General features: G+C 45.3%; 1 protein-coding gene across 2 annotated transcripts in view; it reads right to left on the reverse strand.

The window, feature by feature from the left end:
- Window positions 1-1,779: 1,779 nt before the first annotated feature.
- The window catches only part of POLQ (DNA polymerase theta), a 367,236-nt gene continuing 347,829 nt past the window's right edge, over window positions 1,780-21,186 (reverse strand). For both annotated transcript variants that reach the window (XM_069202712.1, XM_069202711.1), the window contains exon 31: window positions 1,780-2,407. In XM_069202712.1, coding sequence (XP_069058813.1) covers window positions 2,294-2,407 — 114 coding nt within the window. In that variant the 3' untranslated portion in view covers window positions 1,780-2,293. The remainder of the gene's footprint in view (window positions 2,408-21,186) is intronic.

Here is a 21,186-nt window from a genome sequence, read left to right on the forward strand (position 1 = left end):
CTTCAAGATTGTAACAATAAATCCGGTGTTACCACTAAAGAGAACGTATCATTACAATTCCATAGGTCCTAAAAATGAATATCTATTCCTTCTCAATTAGGAATTACAGCTTATTAAATGTAATAAGGAATCCTCAATGTAAACTCATAAGAGGGGTAGGCCTCACCGTAGTGAAAATGAATTTGGGAGTTTTTCACTACAGGACATGTAAAACTTAAAAGGAACCCTGCCTATGGGCTTCCTAGGGCCTACGTTAGAGGTGACATATGTAATAAAAAAGGAGTTTAAGGCTTGGCAAGAGGTTTTAAAAGCCAAGTTGACATGGCAGTGCTAAGCTGCACACACAGGCTCTGCAATGGCAGGCCTCAGACATGTTTAAGGGCTACTTGAGTGGGTGGCACAAACAGTGCTGCAGTCCCACAGCACTTAATTTACACGCCCTGGGCACATGTAGTGCACTTTACTAGGGACTTATAAGTAAATTAAGCATGCCCATAGTGGATGTACCAATCAAATCATGTTTAGGAGCGAGAGCACATGCACTTTACTACTGGTCAGCAGTGGTAACGTGCTCAGAGTCCCAAGGCCAACAAAAAGAGATCAGCAGAAATATGAGGCAAACGAGCAAAAAGTTTGGGGGGGGAGACCACCCTAAGGCTGTCAGGTCTACAGGTGAGGAACAAAAGGGTGGGGGGTGAAAAGACAGAATTGAGGAGAAAACTATCAAATTTTGCCTAACATAAATGCTGAAAATTCTGGCAGCAGTGCTTTGTCTTTCACTGTTGCGGAAAGAATGTAAGTTGCAAAGAGAAATTAATTTGTGAGTCATTATAAGCAGCAATTAAAGCAACAATTTCAAGAGTCAAATGTACGTCTTATTTTAACATTATGCACCAGTCCACTAAACATTCACCAAGACTCCTTAGCAGGTCTTTCCTACAATGGAAGGCACAGGCAGGTAAGACAGGGAATTCCTTTGTCATTGTAAAAGCATTAAAATCTAGCTCGAAGCACAAAAGCAATGGGTTTATTAATGAGTGTGCAAAGCTACCTTTTGGTACTGTTTGGCTGGCTGAAGCCAGGAAGCCTTAATGTTTGGCTTGTTTTGATCGCCCCTATTTCTCGATGTTGAGGGTATAACTCAGTATTGTTGGCATCAGAACCAGTGCTTAATTTGAGCAGGTGGTTTACGGTGGTGGGCACCAGGACTTTTTTTTTTTTAGGGCCGGCACTTATCACCTTTCTGTCTCAGGCATTTACTGCAAAAGATGGAGGAAGAGAAAAACGAAAAAACGCCACAAAGGGGGAACGCAGGAAGCGGCAAGAGTGAGTTGAAGGGGCAGAGGGGGGCGTCTGTAAATGGATTAAAGAGACCTGAATTGGCTTCAATATCATGTTGCTTGAATATTCTGTGCTCGCACATCCAATTGCCGCAGCCGCGTGCTTCAGAGGAGAGCTTTGGGCAGGCACGTTTTTATTTACAAATTAAGCACTGATCAGAAGGCACTGAAGTAACTAAACATTGTTAAAATTCTAAGTTGTTCTTTGCGGGGGGTCCCAAAATAAGTATTGCCCGTGCCCCGCACCAAAAAAAATCTTAGCTATAGCACTGCAACGCTGGATTCTGCTTGACAAAAATACAAGTGGCTGGAAGCACTCCCAGAAAGGTTTCTTTCCAAGGAACGCTATCCATTTGGGAAAGAAGGGAACAAGTACCATCTGCAGGAACATTATTATTTAACAGAAACGCAACAGAGCGACTGATAAATCAATGTTTATTTGTTTTAAAAGTTATTTCATTGTGGCAATGTATCTGCAGTTTTATAATTCATGTGGTAATTCAAGTATTCACTCAGTAAAATTATATTATTAAATATTAAACTTTTGTTTCCCAAACTCTTGTCACATATACAGTAAGAGCAGCTCAGCTGCGAGGTTTAAATGAGACTAGTGTGTTTCATAAATCATAGCTGCACACATATTTACAAGCAGCCCTGCTGCTCTGAACGCGTTCTGCTGACAGCAACAGAAAATTAATTTATTTGTCCCAGGTCTTTGTTCATTAATACTTGTTTTCTTCGTATAATTTTGGCGCCATCTCTCGCGATGCACCAAGAGCACCTGTTGCCAGTTTCACCGAGAGAGACGCCTCTTCGGTATGCATTGTGCAAAGTATGCTTAACCTTCACAGCGACCCCGCCATTGGCACGTGCTGACAATGCTGTCACTTCCGAAGAAGGCGGGTATTCCAAGTGCTTGCCGTGTCACTGATTGGCTGCGGTCTTCTTCCAGGTCACAGGTCAAGGTCTTGCATGACGCCCCAGCTGGGGCCCATTTTTACTTTCACTTTCAGTTTGACGGACAATTTAAAAGCGTTCTCCATTTCATTCTTCATAATCTGTGCGACCTGGAGGGAAAAAGAGCAGGAGACGTGAATGGGTGCTGTGAACCGACTGAACACGTAGTAAGAGAGTACACTGTCTGCGGTCACAAGTCAAGACGTGTCAGCAATGAACCTGAGACCGCCCCGGGCCTGACGGGGACACAGGGGGCTGACCCCACACCTGTCTGCATTAGTAACAAACAGAGGTGCATCAGAAAATCTACCCTAAAGCAGATCGACCCGGTGGCCTTCGCAAAAGGCCACAAACTGCCCAGCAACCAAAATGAACAAGTTACTTACCTTCAATAACAATTTTTTTGGGTGGAGAGTGTCAAACCATATATTCCTCACCTTAGAAGATCCCCAGGCCTCAGACTGGATCCGGAAAATCTTGATTAGCACCTCTGCCTGCCGGTAGGTGGTGTCAATCAGCTCTGCGTCAACATCATCTGCGTTGGAAGTGAAGTTGCAATCCCCATGTATGCGCCACCCCGGCACGCTCATACCCGCTTCTCTCGTGACTGTTCTGCACCGAAAACGCGGAGCCACGATTGATTGTGACCAATGTGCAGATATCTAACCGGTTTTAGGGTGTAGAGTCTAATTGCAGTCGAGGAAGGCTGGGAGGGTTGCTGAGGAATCGTGCTTAGTCTCAAACTGAAAAAACAAAGGCAAGTAATTTGTTCTTCTGGAAATTTCTAATCATAGATTCCTCTTCTTACAATAGATACTGAAGCAATTTTTCCCCAGGGGGGAGTCTGCAACCAGGCTCAAACCATAAATTTCTGGGGGACCGAATAGGCTAAATGTCTGTCTCAACGAACCTGACTGTCCAAGCAGTAGTGCTCTGTGAACCATAGAGTGACACCCACGTGGTAGCTTGGCACGCAGGTTTTGTGGACAGCAGGCAAGAGGCCAAAATCACATCTACCATCATTGCAGTCAGGTTAAAGCTACTCGTCTGGTTTCACACAATCTCGATGAATGGAGGCATAGGCTGTGGAGTTTGGGTAATTCTTGTCCTGTTGTTGGAACAGCGGGTCCTCCTGGAGAGGAAGACTGAGCGGAGGACAGATAGATGCTCAGATTCATGAGATCAGATTACCAGAGTCTCCAAGCGCTGTCTAGAGTTATCAAGATGAACTGAGCACAGTCTCCCCTGTCCTTCTTGTGGACTCCGGGAATACAGTGGCAGAGGTAGAAGGACGTAAAGGAGCATTTCTTCTTTTTAGTGCCTGTTTTCAAGTGGAATTTTTTGGCCCATAACTATGTCTATTATTGTTAGTAGACAGGGTTTTGCCTTAAAAAGCATCAGCATTTACATGGGAACACCCATAAACCACCCATTAAATGCCCCCTTGACGCAGAGTAGCTTTGCGTTGCTTTACATTACTTTGAGGCCACTTTCAAGCACAAAACAAGTTTTGTATTTTAAAGTAAATAAAAAATTAAACATTTTGCACAGGTTTGTGTGACTTTGTGTATAAACAATCCATCGCAAAATGTTTGTTCATCTGGGCCCACTGTTCTCTGCAGCAGCAGAAATATTTGCCCAAAGTATGCTCTGCTGGGCGAATATGCTTTGAAATACCTTTGTGTGCAGATGTCACTTATGGTCGGCTAGGTAACAGCTGCTCAGCTCGTCCTCCCTAGCAATCAAGCGTTGGCCAGATGATGGACAGGAAAGCTTTGTTGAAGGTCCAGCTCTACCATCTAAGCGCCTCTTAGCACATCACAGGAGACTACACCCCACCCTGCTTATTGTAACATCAAATGATAGTTATGTTGCCTGTCAAAAACTGAACAGGACAGCCCCTGTCGGAAAGCAGAGTTGCCTTGAGGGCCAGTTGGCTGGCACACAGCTCCAGAAGATTGTTGGGGTGCCTCTGCATCAATGGAGACCTAAGAGTTCTGACCTCCACCTCGTCCAAGTGGCATACCCACCCTAAAGATGGCACGCCTATCATCACCCTGAGCTCTGGATAGGCCAGACAGAACAGCCTGCCACAAGTCAGGTTGTTATCCTTCATTCAACACGGACAGTTTTGGGCTGCCTCATCTGACACATGGATGTTGTCCGTGAGACACCCCCAAGTGCTGACCCCATTGAAGGTCAAGGTTCCACTGCTGTCATCAATGGGCATGAGGAGCAGCAGGATGGATGAGGTGGAGACCCAAGAAAAGCAGATCCATCCAGGCCAGTACCCAGGAATGAGCCCGAAACATTAGGATCCTACTCAAAAATATCCTAGACTTACTGTAGAGGTGGAAAGACTTTGAAAGCTGCCATGTCCAGAATTATCTCTATAAAGAAAATCCTCTGCGCAAACAAGTGGGCACTTCAGGTCATTGACTGAGACCTCCAGGGATGACAGAAGTAATCACCTCTAAACACGGCCATCCAAGCATTGCCATCTTAGGAACTTTGCATCTTATGAGAACCAGAAACAAATTATTATGTGTATACATGTTTCATACTGCATTGCTGTATGCTGTGTTGAATTGCTGCAAATATGACATGCACCAGAAATGGTCTGTGCTTGTATATTCTGTAGCATTGCCTTACATGCTGCTGGTACATCCTCTGATATGTGATATCCATATGAAAGTGATGAAACAGTGAAAAAGAGAAAGGACAATCTTTCCTAACCTATGAGAAAGCGGGGCACAATGGATAAGACGAACTGGCACCCAGATGGTGAGAAAATGCGCAGGTCAATAGAGCGTTTCTGATAAGCCACCACAGTGTTGGAAGAGAGTCTGGGAAGGACGTCATTTGAGGTGTTCAAATCTATTCAGGAATATAAAAGAGAAACAATCTGGAATCCACCTATTGGGGACTAGCAATATAAAATTGGGTAAATTAGGTCTTTTTTTCACTCATTGGCTCTTTCGACATTATATAAGAAACCTGGTGCAAAAAACACACTGATTCTTAACTGACAGCTAGGACATGTCCAGAACCAAACCAGAAGGGTTCAGAAGTTTGAGAGATAAGTGATGGCTTCTTCAGTTTCAGGCATTCCTTTTCTGTGCTGGTTACCTAAGCTGTAAACGGATCTCCGTGAGTATCCCTTTTTGCACAATTAGCACAAAGCACACAGTTCAGTGCTGTAAAGAGCTCTACAACAGTACAGCTGGAAAAAACTGTTTAGTAGGAAATTAAAATCATGCCAGATGTACACATTATCAAGTGGATACAAAATGCTGTGAAAGCATGCATGTGGAGACAGGACCCTAGAGACAGGCTAGATTGTTGCTGCTGTCAGCTCTGCTGGGATCAGGTCATTCCTATTATTGAAAATTATGTTTTATGTATTTAATGCACATGCCAGTAAAAGGCCACAAATTGCCACATATGTACCCAACAATAGCAGAACTGGACCCCTCAATTAGAGATGCATTCAAGTTTATGCAGTAATATGCGCTGCGTAACCTATCAAGCAGACAAAGCGCAGAGTGCGCAGCAGAGGGGGTCGGTGTATAGACAGTAACCCATTTAAGAAGGGAGGGAGAAGTGGGCAGGTGGGTACTAAAAGTGCAAGGATTTACTTTTGGAAACTGAGTACTGAATACTGTTCAGAACAATGTTGACAGTTCTCACCGATTTTCATTTGATTTCATCATCAAGGCAGCACCGAACACTAACAAAATGGTCACTTCTCCATTAAATTATATGTAATGTTGCCATTATCTAACTTAAGTTTCAGACAGATTTTTTCATCTAACACTCAACCGTGGGCCATATTACACAAAGTGCCCCAGCTGTGCAACGTGCATTTGCGCCTGCTTTGCGTGCCCACAGGGCACTTTGGTATTACAGAAGAATTTGAGGGTTTGAATTACGAAGGGGTGTGCGGCCCATCGCATTTGCTTTTCGGTGCAACGTGGGAATACAGGGAAAGTGCGCCGTATAGGTAGTACAGGCCCAAATGAGCAAGCTCAGAACAGTTTCTTGCTGATGGCATTTTTTTTATTACTGAATGAACCACCCTCCCTGCCCCCCACTGTTTTTCACCTGATTGTTTTCAACACCGAGACCACTGCTCTACAGAGCTACCTACCATAGTTGTAGACTCCACCAACACATGCACTCTCTCTTTTGTTGTAAGGGACAGCACAGAGACCCATTTTTCTTTTCAGTTTGAAGATGTGTTATTGGACATGTAACAAGTGATTAATTGCTATTTCATCAAATGCACTTTTCTGGCATGTGCGTTTATTCTATAAATGCATAATAAATATGTCTGATAAGCAAGATCAATGAAAAACACTCCAATGATAATTTAGTGACTATTTAGTTTAGAAATTATTACAGGGATGTCATCAATCTTATGACTATTTCCCTCTATAATTCTACTATTTTCTCTATTTGAATCATTTGCTTTTAGCCTTCTTTATTTTAGTTGTAGGTTCTTAAACACATAAATGCAGACTCCTTTTTGTGCAGGCCGAGACTGTATTTAGTCATAGGCCTGTCTAGCAAATGGCGGACTTTACCTTCCTAGGTGTAAAACATGATGGTCTTAATCTTTCTGAAGAACTTTAAATATGTCACATTCTTTTGACCTCTAAATATGTCATATCCTCCCCTCAATGACAGACAAAAACCCTCAATACGACATCAGTCAGAAACAGGTTTCTTTTTCAAGGTCAAATAACCATCATCATCCCCCAAACAATATAGGCGGTCATTTTGACCGCCATGCGGTCACCGCCATTTGGCCGCTCCGCGGTCAAAAGACCGCGGAGGCCATTCTGGCTTTCCCGCTGGGCCGGCGGGCGCCCGCCAAAGGAGCGCCCGCCGGCCCAGCGGGAAAGGCCCTGCAACATGGAAGCCGGCTCCGAATGGTGCCGGCGGTGTTGCAGGGGTGCGACGGGTGCAGTTGCACCCGTCGCGATTTTCACTGTCTGCTAAGCAGACAGTGAAAATCATGCTGGGGCCCCCAGGGGCCCCACGACACCCGTTCCCGCCATCCTGTTCCTGGCGGTAAAAACCGCCAGAAACAGGGTGGCGGGAAGGGGGTCGGAATCTCCATGGCGGCGCTGCTTGCAGCGCCGCCATGGAGATTCAGCCCAGATAGGGGAAATCCGGCGGGAAACCGCCGGATCCCCTTTTCTGACCGTGGCTTTACCGCCGCGGTCAGAATGGGCAGGGAAGCACCGCCAGCCTGTTGGTGGTGCTTCCGTGGTCCTCCGGTTGGAATGACCCTCATAGTCTGTATCAACATATTTACCTTATTAGTACATCCACTGATGTATATGAATACATCAAAACATTCCAAAGGTGACATTGCAGATTCTATCTTACATAAGATACAAAATAAAAGGACTACCGCTTAAACATTTAGGGCCACATGTACGAATATTAGGTTTTGCGACTCGCAAATTGCGAGTCTTAACGACTCGCAAAACTTGATGTACAACAGTGTCAAAAACACTGTTTGCGATTACCAATGGGGTTGCAAATGACCTACCTCATAAATATTCATGAGGTAGGTCGCAATTTGCGACCCCATTAGGAACGGCCGCCCTCACAAGGATGGTGGCCTGCTGGGGACAGCAGACCACCATGTCTGTGATTGCTTTTAAATAAAGCAATCTTTTAAAAAAAATGTAAGCGCCACAAAGATGCCAGGGTTTTTTTTAAATTAGTTTTTGTGTGTGTGTGTGTGTGTGTGTGTGTGGGGGGGGTTAAACCCTTTGGCAAGGGTCATTCCCGAAAGGGGGCACACAACTGTTGGCCATTTCTGCCTCGCTTGGGGGCAGATTGGCCTATTTTTTTTATTTTTAATGCCCATCTTGCCAGGGACTTTTTTTTTGGGAGGGGGGGGGGGGCAGTCTCTTGGCCAAGGGTCACACCCCCAAAGGGGGCACATGACTGTTGGCCATATCTGCCCCCGAGCAGATCGGCCTATTATTTTTAGGCTGATCTGCCCCCTGGTTGGGGGGGGGGAGGAGGGAGAAGCCCCAAAGATGGCAGGGTTTTTTTAAAAGTATTTTTTTTGTTTGTGGGGGGGATTAGGGGTAGGTGGGGGGGGGGGGGCAATTGTCACTCCCCAAAGGGGGAACACAACTGTTGGCCAATTTTTTTTAGGCCCATAATCCACTAAGGCGCCAGGGACTGTGTTTTTGTTTCTGTCTTATTGTGGGTGGGGTGCAGCCCCTTGGCCAAGGGTCGCACCCCCAAAGGGGGCACATGACTGTTGGCCATTTAGATCAGCCTATTATTTTTAGGCCCATCTGCCACCAAACAGGGAGGGGAGAAGCCACAAAGACACCAGGGTTTTTTTCCTTTTGTTTTTTGTGTGTGTGTTTTGGGGGTGGCCCCTGGGGCAAGGGTCGTCCCCAAAGGGGGCACATAACTGTTGGCCATTTTGGCCCCCCTTGGGGGCAGATCAGCCTAGTTATTTTGGCTCATCTGCCCCAAGGGGGGCAGAAACCACTAGACACAGAGGAAAATTTCTAATTGTTTGGTGGCGGGGTGTTGCATTTGTGATTATAACGGTTTATTTCTACTTCTTGTTCTAGATCAGAGCTTTTGCTTCAGTTCCTGTGACTCCTTGCAGTTTTGGCAGTGGTTGACCTGCAGTGTGCGTAGTTGCATGTTTTGGATTAAAAAAAACAATTTACTCCAAATGAGTGTTGTTGCCATGCATGAATTACATTTACGTAAATGGTGTACTAAATGCTGGATTGTGTGTGAAATTGTCCTTAGATTAGTGCACAATGATATTTGTGTTGTCTTATGTGTAATTTTCTTTTCTTTTTCCTTTTTAGTGGGATATCATTGGTGATTGCTGTATCTGTGCAGAGTAGTTGCTGGTGCGTCTAGCTTTTTCAGGCAAGTGTCTGGTATAGTTTTTGAGTACATAACACTTTGTGATAAAGCCACACTTTGTTTATTACTTATTTTAGACAGTGCTGGTTGTTTTTGGTACTTTTGTCAAGTTACACTTTTCTTATAAAGGATCATGGCTAGCCGCAGGGTAACTGCTCAGCAGGTTGTTGGCATGCTTTTTGAGTTGTCTTCTGATCATGATTATGAGACTGACTCTGCATCTGAGGCGGAGGAGGAAGTGCTAGATTCTGGCAGTGAATTTTCTGTCAGAGATGAATCATCTGGTGATGAAGCCACTCTCAGTTCAGATGAAGGGCCTGTTGTAGAGGAGGACACTGATGTGCCAATCGTGCCGCAGCCTGGGGCTGAAAGGCTTCCCATTGGAAGACCTGACCTCTAGGTTGCCCCAAACATGGAGCAGCCAGAGTTACCTGCCTTTACTGGTCTCCCGAGGTGTAGAGTGAATACGGAAAACATTTTGCCTATCAATTTCTTTCAGTTGTTTATGGATAATGTATTCTTGGAGATTGTTGAACAGACTAATTTGTATGCTGAGCAGTACTTGAGGGACAACAGTGCTAGACTCTAGAGCTACCCAGTGGATTCTCACAAATCTGGAAGAGTTGAAAAGGTTCTTAGGTTTAACTTTTTTGATGGGGTTGATAAGGAAGCCGTTGCTGTCTTCGTATTCGTCTACTAGTCCCTTGATGGCAACAGCTATATTTCCTGCAACCAAGAGTGATAATCGGTATATGCTTCTTCTTCGGATGCTGCATTTTTTTTTGTGTTGTATTTTTTTTATTGTTAATTGCATCATATTACATAGTATAGTGAACAGTCTGTTAACCTGAGCCATTTCTGTTTCCAATCAGGTTTTCTCACAGGGAAGATAACAAGTACAGTTTTACATTCTATGAGTCATTATCAATACACATGTCTGTTTTTTCTAGGCATCGTACATGACAATTGTTATTTTATATCTCTCTTGTCTATTGTTATGCCATTTGCCATAGTTGTGGCTTTTTTCTTATAATAATGCATATACAATCAGAAATATGGTAAACGATTCAATGAAACCAACTTATAAAAGAAGAGGGAGAGAACAAAAAAAAAAAAAAACAAGGATCCATTTGCTCCATGATGTCCTCGTTATACAATTCTACTGTAATAACAGTCGTGGTCAATACTAACCAGGTGTCCCATTTGCCATCTTCTTGAGTCTCCCTGGAATATGCTGCTAGTCCATTTAAAGAGTGTCATAATGTTTTGTGATAAGGGTGGGATACGGTCAAGGGTAGTGGGGGGCCATTAGGAGTGTATTGAGGGATATAAAGAAAAGTAGTGATTAGTGTGGGTTATGAGAACGGGGGGGGTGGCGGGTGAGGGGGAGAGGTGTCTGGGTAGGAATCTAAGTGTATAGAAAATGTAGAGTGGGGAGGGAGGGAGGGTATGGAATGGGTAAGGGGAGAGAGGGCGTTTATATGGATTGTATTAGTGTCCATGGTGTCTAATAGGCAGAAGAAGAATAAGGAAGTGGCAACGATAGTAACAATAAAAATCACTGTAATAATAATGATGTTAACATTAGTAGTGATATTAGTAGTGATAGTGATAGCGATAGTGACCAAGGGGAGGGGGCCGTGTGGATTCAAAAGGCAAATCATTATAGTGGCTGCTTTCATATGAAGAGAAAAATAGAGCCAGACTATAAAGTGTTATAAGATGTTTTGGGGCAGGGGGGTGTGGTGGGGGGGGGAACGGATCGAGGAATGACACGGTGATATGAACATCAATAGTATGTATAAGGATTGGGATATGAATAACGGAATAGGTTATGCCAAAAAGGTCAATGAATAGTGGATGGTGAGCAGCGGTTTTTATCGTAGGTTATACAGTAGCTTTCTACCTTTCTACCGGGGGGGTGGAGGGGGTCATCTGAGTCCAGGAGGGGAGGGATGGTGTGTTAGGTGTGGGTGGATGTACCTGCATGGGTATGATAGCAGGAATGGTATATTCCCACTACGTGGTATTTTGTGGAGTTCTCTAGGGGTAATCTGGTCCTAGTGTCCGGAGATGAAGGGTGACCAGGTCTGGAGAAACACCTCCGTTCTGTCCTGTAAACTGTAGATAAGTCGTTCGTGTGTGGCTGCTTGGTACATTGCTGTCAACCATTCATCATGGGAGGGGACGGTCGGTGCACGCCAGTGTCTAAGGATGCATAATTTGTCCGTTGCTAGCGCGGTGTGTAGGAGTCTACTTTGAGTTTGTGTGATCTTATGGAGTTCTCCCATGTCGTGTAGCAATAGAAGAGATGGGATGAGGAGTGGTGGGAGGGGTAGGGATTCTCGGAGGGTGTTTCCCACTGTTCTCCAAAAAGGTTGTACGGCTGCGCAATCGTGTAGGATATGGAGTAAGTCGCAGTGTGTGTGTGTGTGGGCACCTCCAGCAGTTTGCATGGGGGAGAAGTCTTGCCATATGTAATTTTTGTGGGGTCCAATACCAATCATGTAGTGTCTTAAAGAGGCAGAATTTCAGACGAGCCTCGCGTGCTCCGCGGTCCCTGGCTTCGATCAGGTCAGTCCAGTCCTCCGGGTCATACTCAGTTTGTAGGTGCGTCTGCCATTTGTTTTTGAGGGAAGTCAGGAGTGGGAGTGAGAAGAGGTGGCGATTCAGCAATGCCTGGAGTCCCGATATCGCACCCTTCATCTTCCCCCATGTCTCTAGATAGTGTAGTATAGGAGAGCGCGGGAGCTGTCGGGGAAGGGCACCTAGTCTCTGTTTAAGACAATGTCTGAGTTGGAGGTAACGCCATGAGTGGTATTCCGGGAGGTTGAATTCCACCTGTAGGTCCCTAAAAGTTTTCCAGGTTTCCCCTGATATAAGTTGGTCCACTCGTCTGATGCCTCGTTGACCCCAATCCTTCCAGGTAATAGTTTTCCCTCCGATTTGGAACCCTTTGTTGCCCCATAACGGAGCCCTGTCATGTAAGTGGGGGTCTATCTTAAGGAGCCGATGTACCCGGTGCCAGGTTTTCTTCATGGCTCCTATCATAGGATTGGTGGGTCGGGGGCCTTTTTGGCTCGTATCGTATAATAGCTGGAGGCCGTAGGGGGCCCCTGTAAGGGCTCTTTCTACGTCCATAGCGGCGGGGTTATTACAGTCAGTCGGGAGTAGGAGGGCCATTTGTGAAAGATGTAACGCGTACGAATAGTGTTCGATCGAGGGAAGGCTTAGTCCACCGCATTCCCGACGGGCTATCAAGGTGGTTTTGGGTAGTCGTGGGCGCATGGATCCCCAAGCAAAGGAGCGGATACAGCGGTCTATCTCTCTTAATACAGGTAAGGGGATCTGTAAGGGGAGCATGCCTAGGACATATAGGAACCTCGGCAAGGTTACCATCCGCACCGCCTGTACTCTGCCCCACATGGAGAGGTTCAGTTGGCCCCATTTCTCAAAGTCCCGTTTCATGGTATTGATCAGTGGGTCTATATTGTCTGACACCACATTGACCAACCCTGTATTTACGTCAATTCCTAGATATCTTAGTCGGGAGTGTTTCCATTTAATCGGTAAGCCTTGTATGGAGGCACTCACTGTGACTGGGGAAAGTGGTAGAGCTTCGCACTTGTCTCAATTGATTCGATATCCTGATATGCATTCAAATTCCGTTAGAATCTCCCTCAGGGCAGTGATGGAAGTGGGCAGGTCAGTGAGGGTAAGTAAGATATCGTCTGCGTATAAATATATGTCAGATTTTCCGCCTGGTAGCGGTATTCCTGATATGAGGTTGGAACTACGGATGGCTGCCGCCAGAGGCTCCACCGCGAGTAGAAATAGGAGGGGTGATAGTGGGCATCCTTGACGTGTCCCTCTCCGGATCTCAAAAGTGTCCGACAGGAACCCCCCCACAGTTTACCTGTGCTGTCGGGGAGCCATATAGGAGGCGCACCTTGTTAATGAAGCCTTCTCCTAACCCGAATCGTTTCAAGATTTCGAAGAGGTACCACCATTCTATTCGGTCGAACGCTTTCTCGGCATCCAACGAGAGGGCTAGAGCTTCTTCTAGTGTATCGCGGGCGGCCCAAATGGCATGGAAAAGTGTGCGGAGGTGATTCCTGGAGGAGCGGCCCGGTACAAAGCCTACTTGGGAGTGATGGATTAACGAGGGGATAACTTTAAGGCGAGTGGCCAGTATTCCCGCTAATATTTTAATATCTCCATTCAATCAGGAGGTAGGGCGATAGCTTCCGCTAAGAAGTGGGTCTTTTCCGGGTTTCGGCAAGACTGTGATAGTGGCTTTATTAGATATAGGATGTATGGAGCCTTCCCTTTCGGCCCCTTGAAATGCCTCGTATAAGACATCTACAGTGTCGGTTCCCGTCCATTTATAGAATTCAGATGTAAACCCATCCTCCCCCGGTGCTTTGTGATATGATAGATTAGCTATTGCTTGTTGTATCTCTTCCTTACTAATATCCCCTTCTAGAAGAGCCCTGCCTTCATCTGTAAGATGGGGGATGTGTGTCCTCTGCAGGAATGCGTCTAAGCGGGCAGTGTCTTCCGATGTTTCTGAGGAATATAAAGTTTGGTAGTACCGGCCGAATTCTTCTGCAATCGCCTGGGGGTGTGTAATGAGTAAGTTATCCTGGGTGCGTAGTGCCGGTATAGCAAGTGCTGTTTCCCGTTGGCGTAGTTGGGCAGCCAGTAAGCGGCCTGCTTTCTCTCCGTGCTCCTAGTGGCGTCCCTTCAGCCGTTGTAGGGCATATTCTGCCTGTGAGGTGTAGAGGGCGTTAAGCTCCATTTTAGCCTGTTCTAGGGAGCGTCGATTGGAGGGGGTGGGTTGTTGTGTGTATTTCCTCATGGCCTGTGTTATTGTGACTTCTAGCGTGTGTTGTCGGGCCCGTCTATGGGCATTGGAGATAGCTGCATCTCTCATTAATTGCCCTCTGATAGTTGCTTTCGCCGCAGCCCAGAGAAGTTGTGGTGAGGTCACTGAGCCTTTATTGTCCTTCAAGTATGTGGCCATATGGGTCTTAAGTTGTTCCTTCCCAGTCGGGATCGGTATCTAGTGTTAGGGAGGCGCCAGGGTTTACGGCTGGGTGTAATCATTCCGAGTTCCAGGGTTATTACTACCGGAGAATGGTCTGATAGTGCGGCTACCAGTATTTCTATTGACTTAACCGCTTGTAGTATTCTATGATTAAGTAAGAAATAGTCTAGCCGTGACTGGGTCCCGTGGACCGAAGAGACAAAAGTATATTCCCTATTGGAAGGGTGGGAGAGACGCCAACAATCTATTAGGCCATGATCTGAGAGGATGTCTTTGAAAACGGCTCTATCTGCATTGTTACCCGCGTCAAGACCAATTGATCGGTCTAGAATGGCATCTTGGACTATGTTCCAGTCCCCCCCAAGAATATATTGTGAGGCACCTATCTGTGACAGAAGACAGTTGAGGGAGAGGAAAAAGGTGCGCTTCGAGCTGGTGGGGGCGTATATGGAGCCTATGCATATTGTGGATAGCTTAGCCAGTACATAGCGTCCCTCTGGGTCATGCCATGTTTTAATTAGTCGGAATTGCAGGGAGCGACACAGGAGTATTGCCACTCCCGGATGCTGCATTTTGTGGATAATGTTTTAGCCTTGCCATGAGATCACCCTGATTCTGACCGTCTTTTTAAGATTAGGCCTGTCCTTGATCATTTTGTAGATTGGTTTTCAGAGATCTATTTTCCAGGGAAAGAAATGGCTGTGGACAAGTCTTTGGTCCTGTTCAAGGGCCGTTTGGTTTTTAGGCAGTACATTCCTAGCAAGAGGGCACGGTATGGAATTAAGATGTATATGCTGTCTGAAAGTAGTACAGGATATGTTTATCATTTCTGGGTCAACACTGGTAGGGATTCCAGTATTGATCCCACCCCCCCCAGTTGTCCACCCATTTTTGGAGTTAGTATGGGAACTTTGTAGACGACTGTTTAAAAAAGGTCACCATTTGTACCTAGATAACTTCTACACTGGAGTGCAATTGTTCAGGGAATTTTTCAGAGTGGACACTGTTGCTTGTGGCACAATCCGCTCTAAACGGAAAGGCTATCCAAGGGAGCTTGTCTGTAAAAAACTTGAGAGAGGACAGTGCAGTGCCTTGTTTAATGATGAGCTGCTAGCTCTGAAATTTGCAGACAGGACTGACTGCCATCCAGGATGAGCGTACTTCCCCTGTGACTGTTTGGGGTCAGGTTGCCAAAGTGCGCAAACCAGTGTGCATTTTAGATTATAATAAGCACATGGGTGGTATTGATAGAGTTGATCAGAGGTTGGAACCTTATATTGCTGTTCATAAGGCTTACGTTTGGAATAAAAAGTTTGCTGTACATCTCTTCCATTTAGCAACTTTTAATGCTTTTATTTTGTTCAAGGATTGTTCCCCTGAGTCAAAGATGACATTTGTTAAATTTCAGGAGTCAGTGATAGAGAGCTTTATTGTGGTGGAACAGGCAAGAGTTCCTAGAGCAGCAGTGGTGGTGGAGCATGTGGCTAGATTGAAAGATCACCACTTTTCTGATCAGATTCCCACCACACCAAAAAACACTTTCCCAGCAAGAAATGTAGAGTCTGTGCCTGAAGAGGTATCCGGAGGGAGACTCGTATATAGTGCTCCAATTGTCCTTCTAAGCCTGGGCTGTGTGTGGCCAGCTGTTTCAGAAGTTACCACACCCAAAAGAATTATTGGGAACTACCGTGAGCGTTTTGTTTAGTTTCACGGTTGGCATTACTGTCCTAATTTTAGTTAGAGCTTTTGTGTTTGTAGTTTTGTACTTACTTATCATTAATTAGTGTTTTCTTTTTTGTTAAGATAAAAGTGATAGCGGTGTGCGTGAAGTGGTGTGTGTCTGGCAGTGTGCGTGGAGTGGCACTTGGCTGGCGATGTGCGTGGAGTGGTGCATGGTGTGCGTGGAGTGACGCTTGGCTCGTGGTGTGCGTGGAGTGGCACTTGGCTCGTGGTGTGAATGGAGTGGCGCGTGGCTGGTGGTGTGCATGGAGTGGCACGTGGCTGGCGGTGTGCGTGGAGTGACGCTTGGCTGGCGGTGTAAATAGTGACTTGCTGTTGGCCACAACAACACACTGCTAGCCAAATGCCAGTCCACAGACTCCGTCAGCTGGTGTGATTGCTGTGTCTGGCATGTGGGCATATGACAGTGATGGGCCCTTGAATGATGCTGTCTGTTGATGTGAGAGTTGTAATGTGCTGGGCTCACGGCTGGCGGCGTGAATGGTGTGGGCATGTCACATATAAAAGGTGTGTGAATGGACTGTAAAGCGGTTGGTGCCTTGACGTGGCTTTACAGCTCACAAGCTGAGTCACTGGTTCAGTTTTTTGGCATTTCAGTTATTAACAGTGCATTTAATTTTTGTGAAATCTCTTGTTAATAAAATTAGATTTACTGAACCATCACTCACCCTCGTGCCAAATCCAACCAGTGGGTGTGGTAAAATTAAAAATGAAAAAAACAGCTCTGCTGTAATCAGGCGTCGAAGCACACCAGTGACATGCTAAGTGTCTTGGGTGGGACCCCGATGATGAAGCATGCCACCAACGAGATTGGTGGATGAGGAGTCTTTTAGCATAACCTAAGGGAGTTTTTCAAAATTTGAATGTTTGGAACATCACAGAAGGACGTGGACACATCAAAATTATCTATTACAGAACTACCTGTTTTTGCAGGGGGGGAGGCACCTGCGTTTTTGGCCCTGGGTGCCCAGCTTGCAAAAACAGGTAGTTTTGTAATATATAATTTTGTCGTGTCCATGTTGTGCTTTGGACCCTTCCCTGTCGCGGGAACTAGGCCTACCCACACAACTGAGGTACCATGTTTATCAGGAGATTTAGGGGGATGCTGGGTGGAAGGAAGTTTGTGGTTCCCCTCAGATTCCAGAACTTTGCAGCAGCGAAATGTGAGGAAAAGGCGTTTTTTTGCCAGATTTTGAGGTTTGCAAAGGATTCTGGGTGCCAGAACCCAATGAGAGCCCCACAAGTCACCCTGTTGTGTAGCCATTTTAGTTATAGCTCCATGCACGTTATTTTAACACACTAGGCCGCTGTGCACTTTAACCTAGATATATTTTATTCAGCTTCGTCTTATTATTGTTACAATAACCATTTTTCCGGTTTTGTTTTATTTCCGTCTATCTAACTGTTTTTGCCTAGGCCAGCACTCTGTTCTCAAACAAGACATTCTTGACCACTCTTTGCTTGTTCCAAGGCTACACCACGGTACATTGCTGGTGAACGTGGTAGAAGTTTAGTCTCCAACATTCGTAGAAAATACACATCTTTACGTAGGGACACTTTCTCAGAAAATCAGCTGTGTTATTATAAAAACACTTTCTTGTCCCTTACACTTTAGAGGGAGATTCCAGCCAGTGAACCACGACTGTATGCTGATTGCCGAATGCTTCGCTACAGATGCTAACGCAGACCACAGGCCTTTGTTCAAGTATGGGGGCTGATGTCTTCCCAGGGGAACCTGAAGGGCAGACTTAGAGCTTAACATGCTGTGCTCTATCCTAGGCTAGGTAGGGATTAGTCCATTGACAATAGTGACAATATGATAGCGTTGTTCTTATGCTTCACTCTTCTTGTCACAATTTTAATACTGCCATGTTGTGTCGTCCTGGTTATTGCAGGTCACGCCTTGATATCTAGGATGCAGCCGTTTTATTAAAACTCATTATGGAAACATATACTGCTTCTGTTTGTCATTTATATATGAGACTGAATTGTAAGTGAGAGAACCGGATGTGACCTGAGTGACCACAACTTCCCTGAGAAGCCAAATATGTAATGCGCTCGGCTGCCCAGTCATCCCTATCCTTGGGTAGAGATGAGGTGCTGCTGGTTAGCCGGAGCAAAACCCGGATTGGAGCGACAGGTGTCACCAGCAGTGGGTTAGACTAAGTCTCCCACACGGCGGGCGATTCTGCCGCTCAAAATCCAGTAGTCTCATTAGAATAATGAGAGCCTATGCGACATGGCGCCGCCAGCGTTTGGTCAGGCTCTAATTTTCAGGTCCTCCGGAGTATCTCTGTCTTAATATATATATAATGGCACCTCAATACCGTATACGGAGACGTCCGTTGTACTGAGGATTTCCACCCCCAGCTACATAGGCTATCCTATCTAAAGCTGTAGGTTGTTCAAGCTTGAACTTTAAAAGGGAAACCCTATTTGGTGTGCCTTCTCTGAACTTACAGTTGGTTTATAATGGCGAATCCACAGCAGGTACAGATAGCGGTTAACATGAGACAACCTCTAACTACACATCTATTAGCGAATGGCTTAATGCCCCGGGGGGTCCAGTCACATTTGTGGTGGATGTCCATGCAGCTTATAGAACAGAACTTTTTTATTCTTGGGTCACTTTTCCAGCAGTTGATGGGAACACAAATACATTTAATTATTATACACTTGCAAATGCGCCTGGACAATACAGAGCTTACACATACTTAGAAATACCTTTATCTTATCAAGAACATAACAATTGGCTTGATGGCGCCCTACCCCACACAATTTTACCAGTAAGGTTAGGTCCTCTAAGTAACGATGGTCCTACCTGGCCTTTATTAGCCACCTATACACCACATCCAGCAATTGCAAACTTAGCGGTAGCTGAGGTTTGTCGCTTATATATAGAATTAACTGCGATATTTAGACGATTAGCACAATTTGTAATGCAAACATTAAATACAAACCCAGCACGTGCTGCTCCAGCACATCCACATGTAGTAACACCAGGTATAAACCATGCAACTGTACGTTCGATTATGGGTAAGGTAGCCCCGAAACGGGAGGAAACTCAGTTTTGGTTAGCACAGAAAAATAATGCGCTGGAAGCAGTATTTCCCCATACGGGACCTAAGTATAAACATAGAATATTTACGATGTGCTTGCCTTTTGGGATGGTCCCTACAGTGGATAACTGTAATACTTGGGGCACGGTATTTGCTGCGCTCTATACAACTGCGCATGGTACACTAACACTTGCAAATTTACCGGAGGTGTTGAAACAAATTCAAGATGAGTATGGGGCTGCCCCGGTCCTGGATTTGGGGATGGCAATTGATGGGCAATTTTGCCACAGTTTCCTCAATCATTTTAAATAACCTTAAAGGGGAAGCAGTCGCACTTGCAGTGCGCATGCAGCTCCGTGACGTTCCGCAGTAGGATCAGGAACGCGAGATGCCTAAAATAATCGCAGAGAGTTATTCTAGCATAGGTTGAGACAGTTTAGGGGCCAGACCATCTAAACCACAATTTCAGGGCAAATCAACTAAAGATTTTCCCAAGCAGGCTTCTGAGGGTAATAAGAAACGCTGGGATAAAAAACAACAAACTCCTAAAAAAGAGAGGGGAGAATCTCCACGTATGGAGACCCCACAGAACGTATTTAATATCAGAAATAGAGATAATATAAAAACACCTGATAGATATCAATATACTGATACACGCCAATCTCGTTCCTTTCAGGACTCATCGGAAAAAGGAAATGAGAGAGGTGGGCAATCGGAGCGAAGGACAGAGTACAGGAGTACAGGAGACAGGAATCACAACGCTCTTCGGAGGTTTCTGTTAAAAAGGAAGAGAAACCCACCCAACAAAAACCACAATTCAAAAAGAAAAAAGTGGCAGCAGTCACAGTTCGACATGCCACTCAGGAAGAGGGTCCTCTTGAAGAACAAGAAGTGGGCTCTAGCACTGTTAGACAGCACAGCACAGGCCACAATAGTTCGCCGGAATCTTCTAGAGCATCTGGAGGTGAACGCAGCTGATGACTTTATTCAAGTAGAAACTGCGGACATGCGTGTCTCCACGCCTGATACGGTGTATAAAGTAACGCTACAGTTAGGAGACATTGAGCGCATAATAGACACAATCTTTTGGGATCGCGTTGTAAACATATACAGTGTTTTGTTGGCCGAACAAGATTGGCCACCTGATTTTGTCCGTACCTGCCCATATGGGGGAAGATGTGATTAAGCCTTCCTTCTCGCCCCTTGTTCCAGAGGAACTCGCTCAATCCTATGCCATTGATTGGGCTATGGCACAGGCTCCTGCATTATACAGAAATCACGTAGGATGGGATAGAGAATCCCCCTACCATGTTATTCCAATCAAAAATGAACCTCAACCTCAACCGCCGTATCCAATAAAACATGAAGCAAAAGCACCTGTGAGAGAAATACTCACACAATTAGAGTACCAGGGTGTAACTGAACCCCGTGTCTCCCCAATGTATAATCCATTATTCCCAGTAGCCAAACCAGACCATTCATATAGAATAGTCTTAGACTACAGACACTTAAACAGTCATACACGCACTTATGCTATACAGAACTCACATAGCACCGCACTAATGAACAATATAGTGCGTAAAAAATACAAAACCACACTGGACATTTCCAAAGGTTTTTTCTGCCAGAATATAGCGCCTGAGAGTAGAGATTTAACAAGTTTCAGCGCACTAGGCTCCCAGAAAAAAGTCTGTTGTTTACCTCAGGGGTATAAGAACAGTCCAGGACTGTTCGCAGCTCATGTGACTGCAATTTTGCATGAGATTGACCCTGAAGCATTGCCCTATGTAGATATCTATCTATCTTACGGATGATGAACTACTACAACATCTAAGACGGGTAGCCCGCATTGTGGTAGGATTTGCTGAATTTGGCTACAAATTCAATTTAAAAAAAATAAAATTGAGTTCCTTAGCGTCCTGTTTTTGGGATATGAGCTATCAAGTGAAGGAAAGAGCCTAGCGCCACAATTCTTAGAAAAATGCGCACAGCTACAACCACCAAACACGATTAAAAAACTCCAATCTCTATTGGGTTTCCTAAATTTTGGCAGAACTTACATTCCAGATTATGCTACACGCATAAAACCTTTATATGATCTGATACGTCCTGA

Source organism: Pleurodeles waltl, chromosome 8 (genome assembly GCF_031143425.1).
Source record: "Pleurodeles waltl isolate 20211129_DDA chromosome 8, aPleWal1.hap1.20221129, whole genome shotgun sequence".
In the NCBI taxonomy this organism is placed as follows: domain Eukaryota; kingdom Metazoa; phylum Chordata; class Amphibia; order Caudata; family Salamandridae; genus Pleurodeles; species Pleurodeles waltl.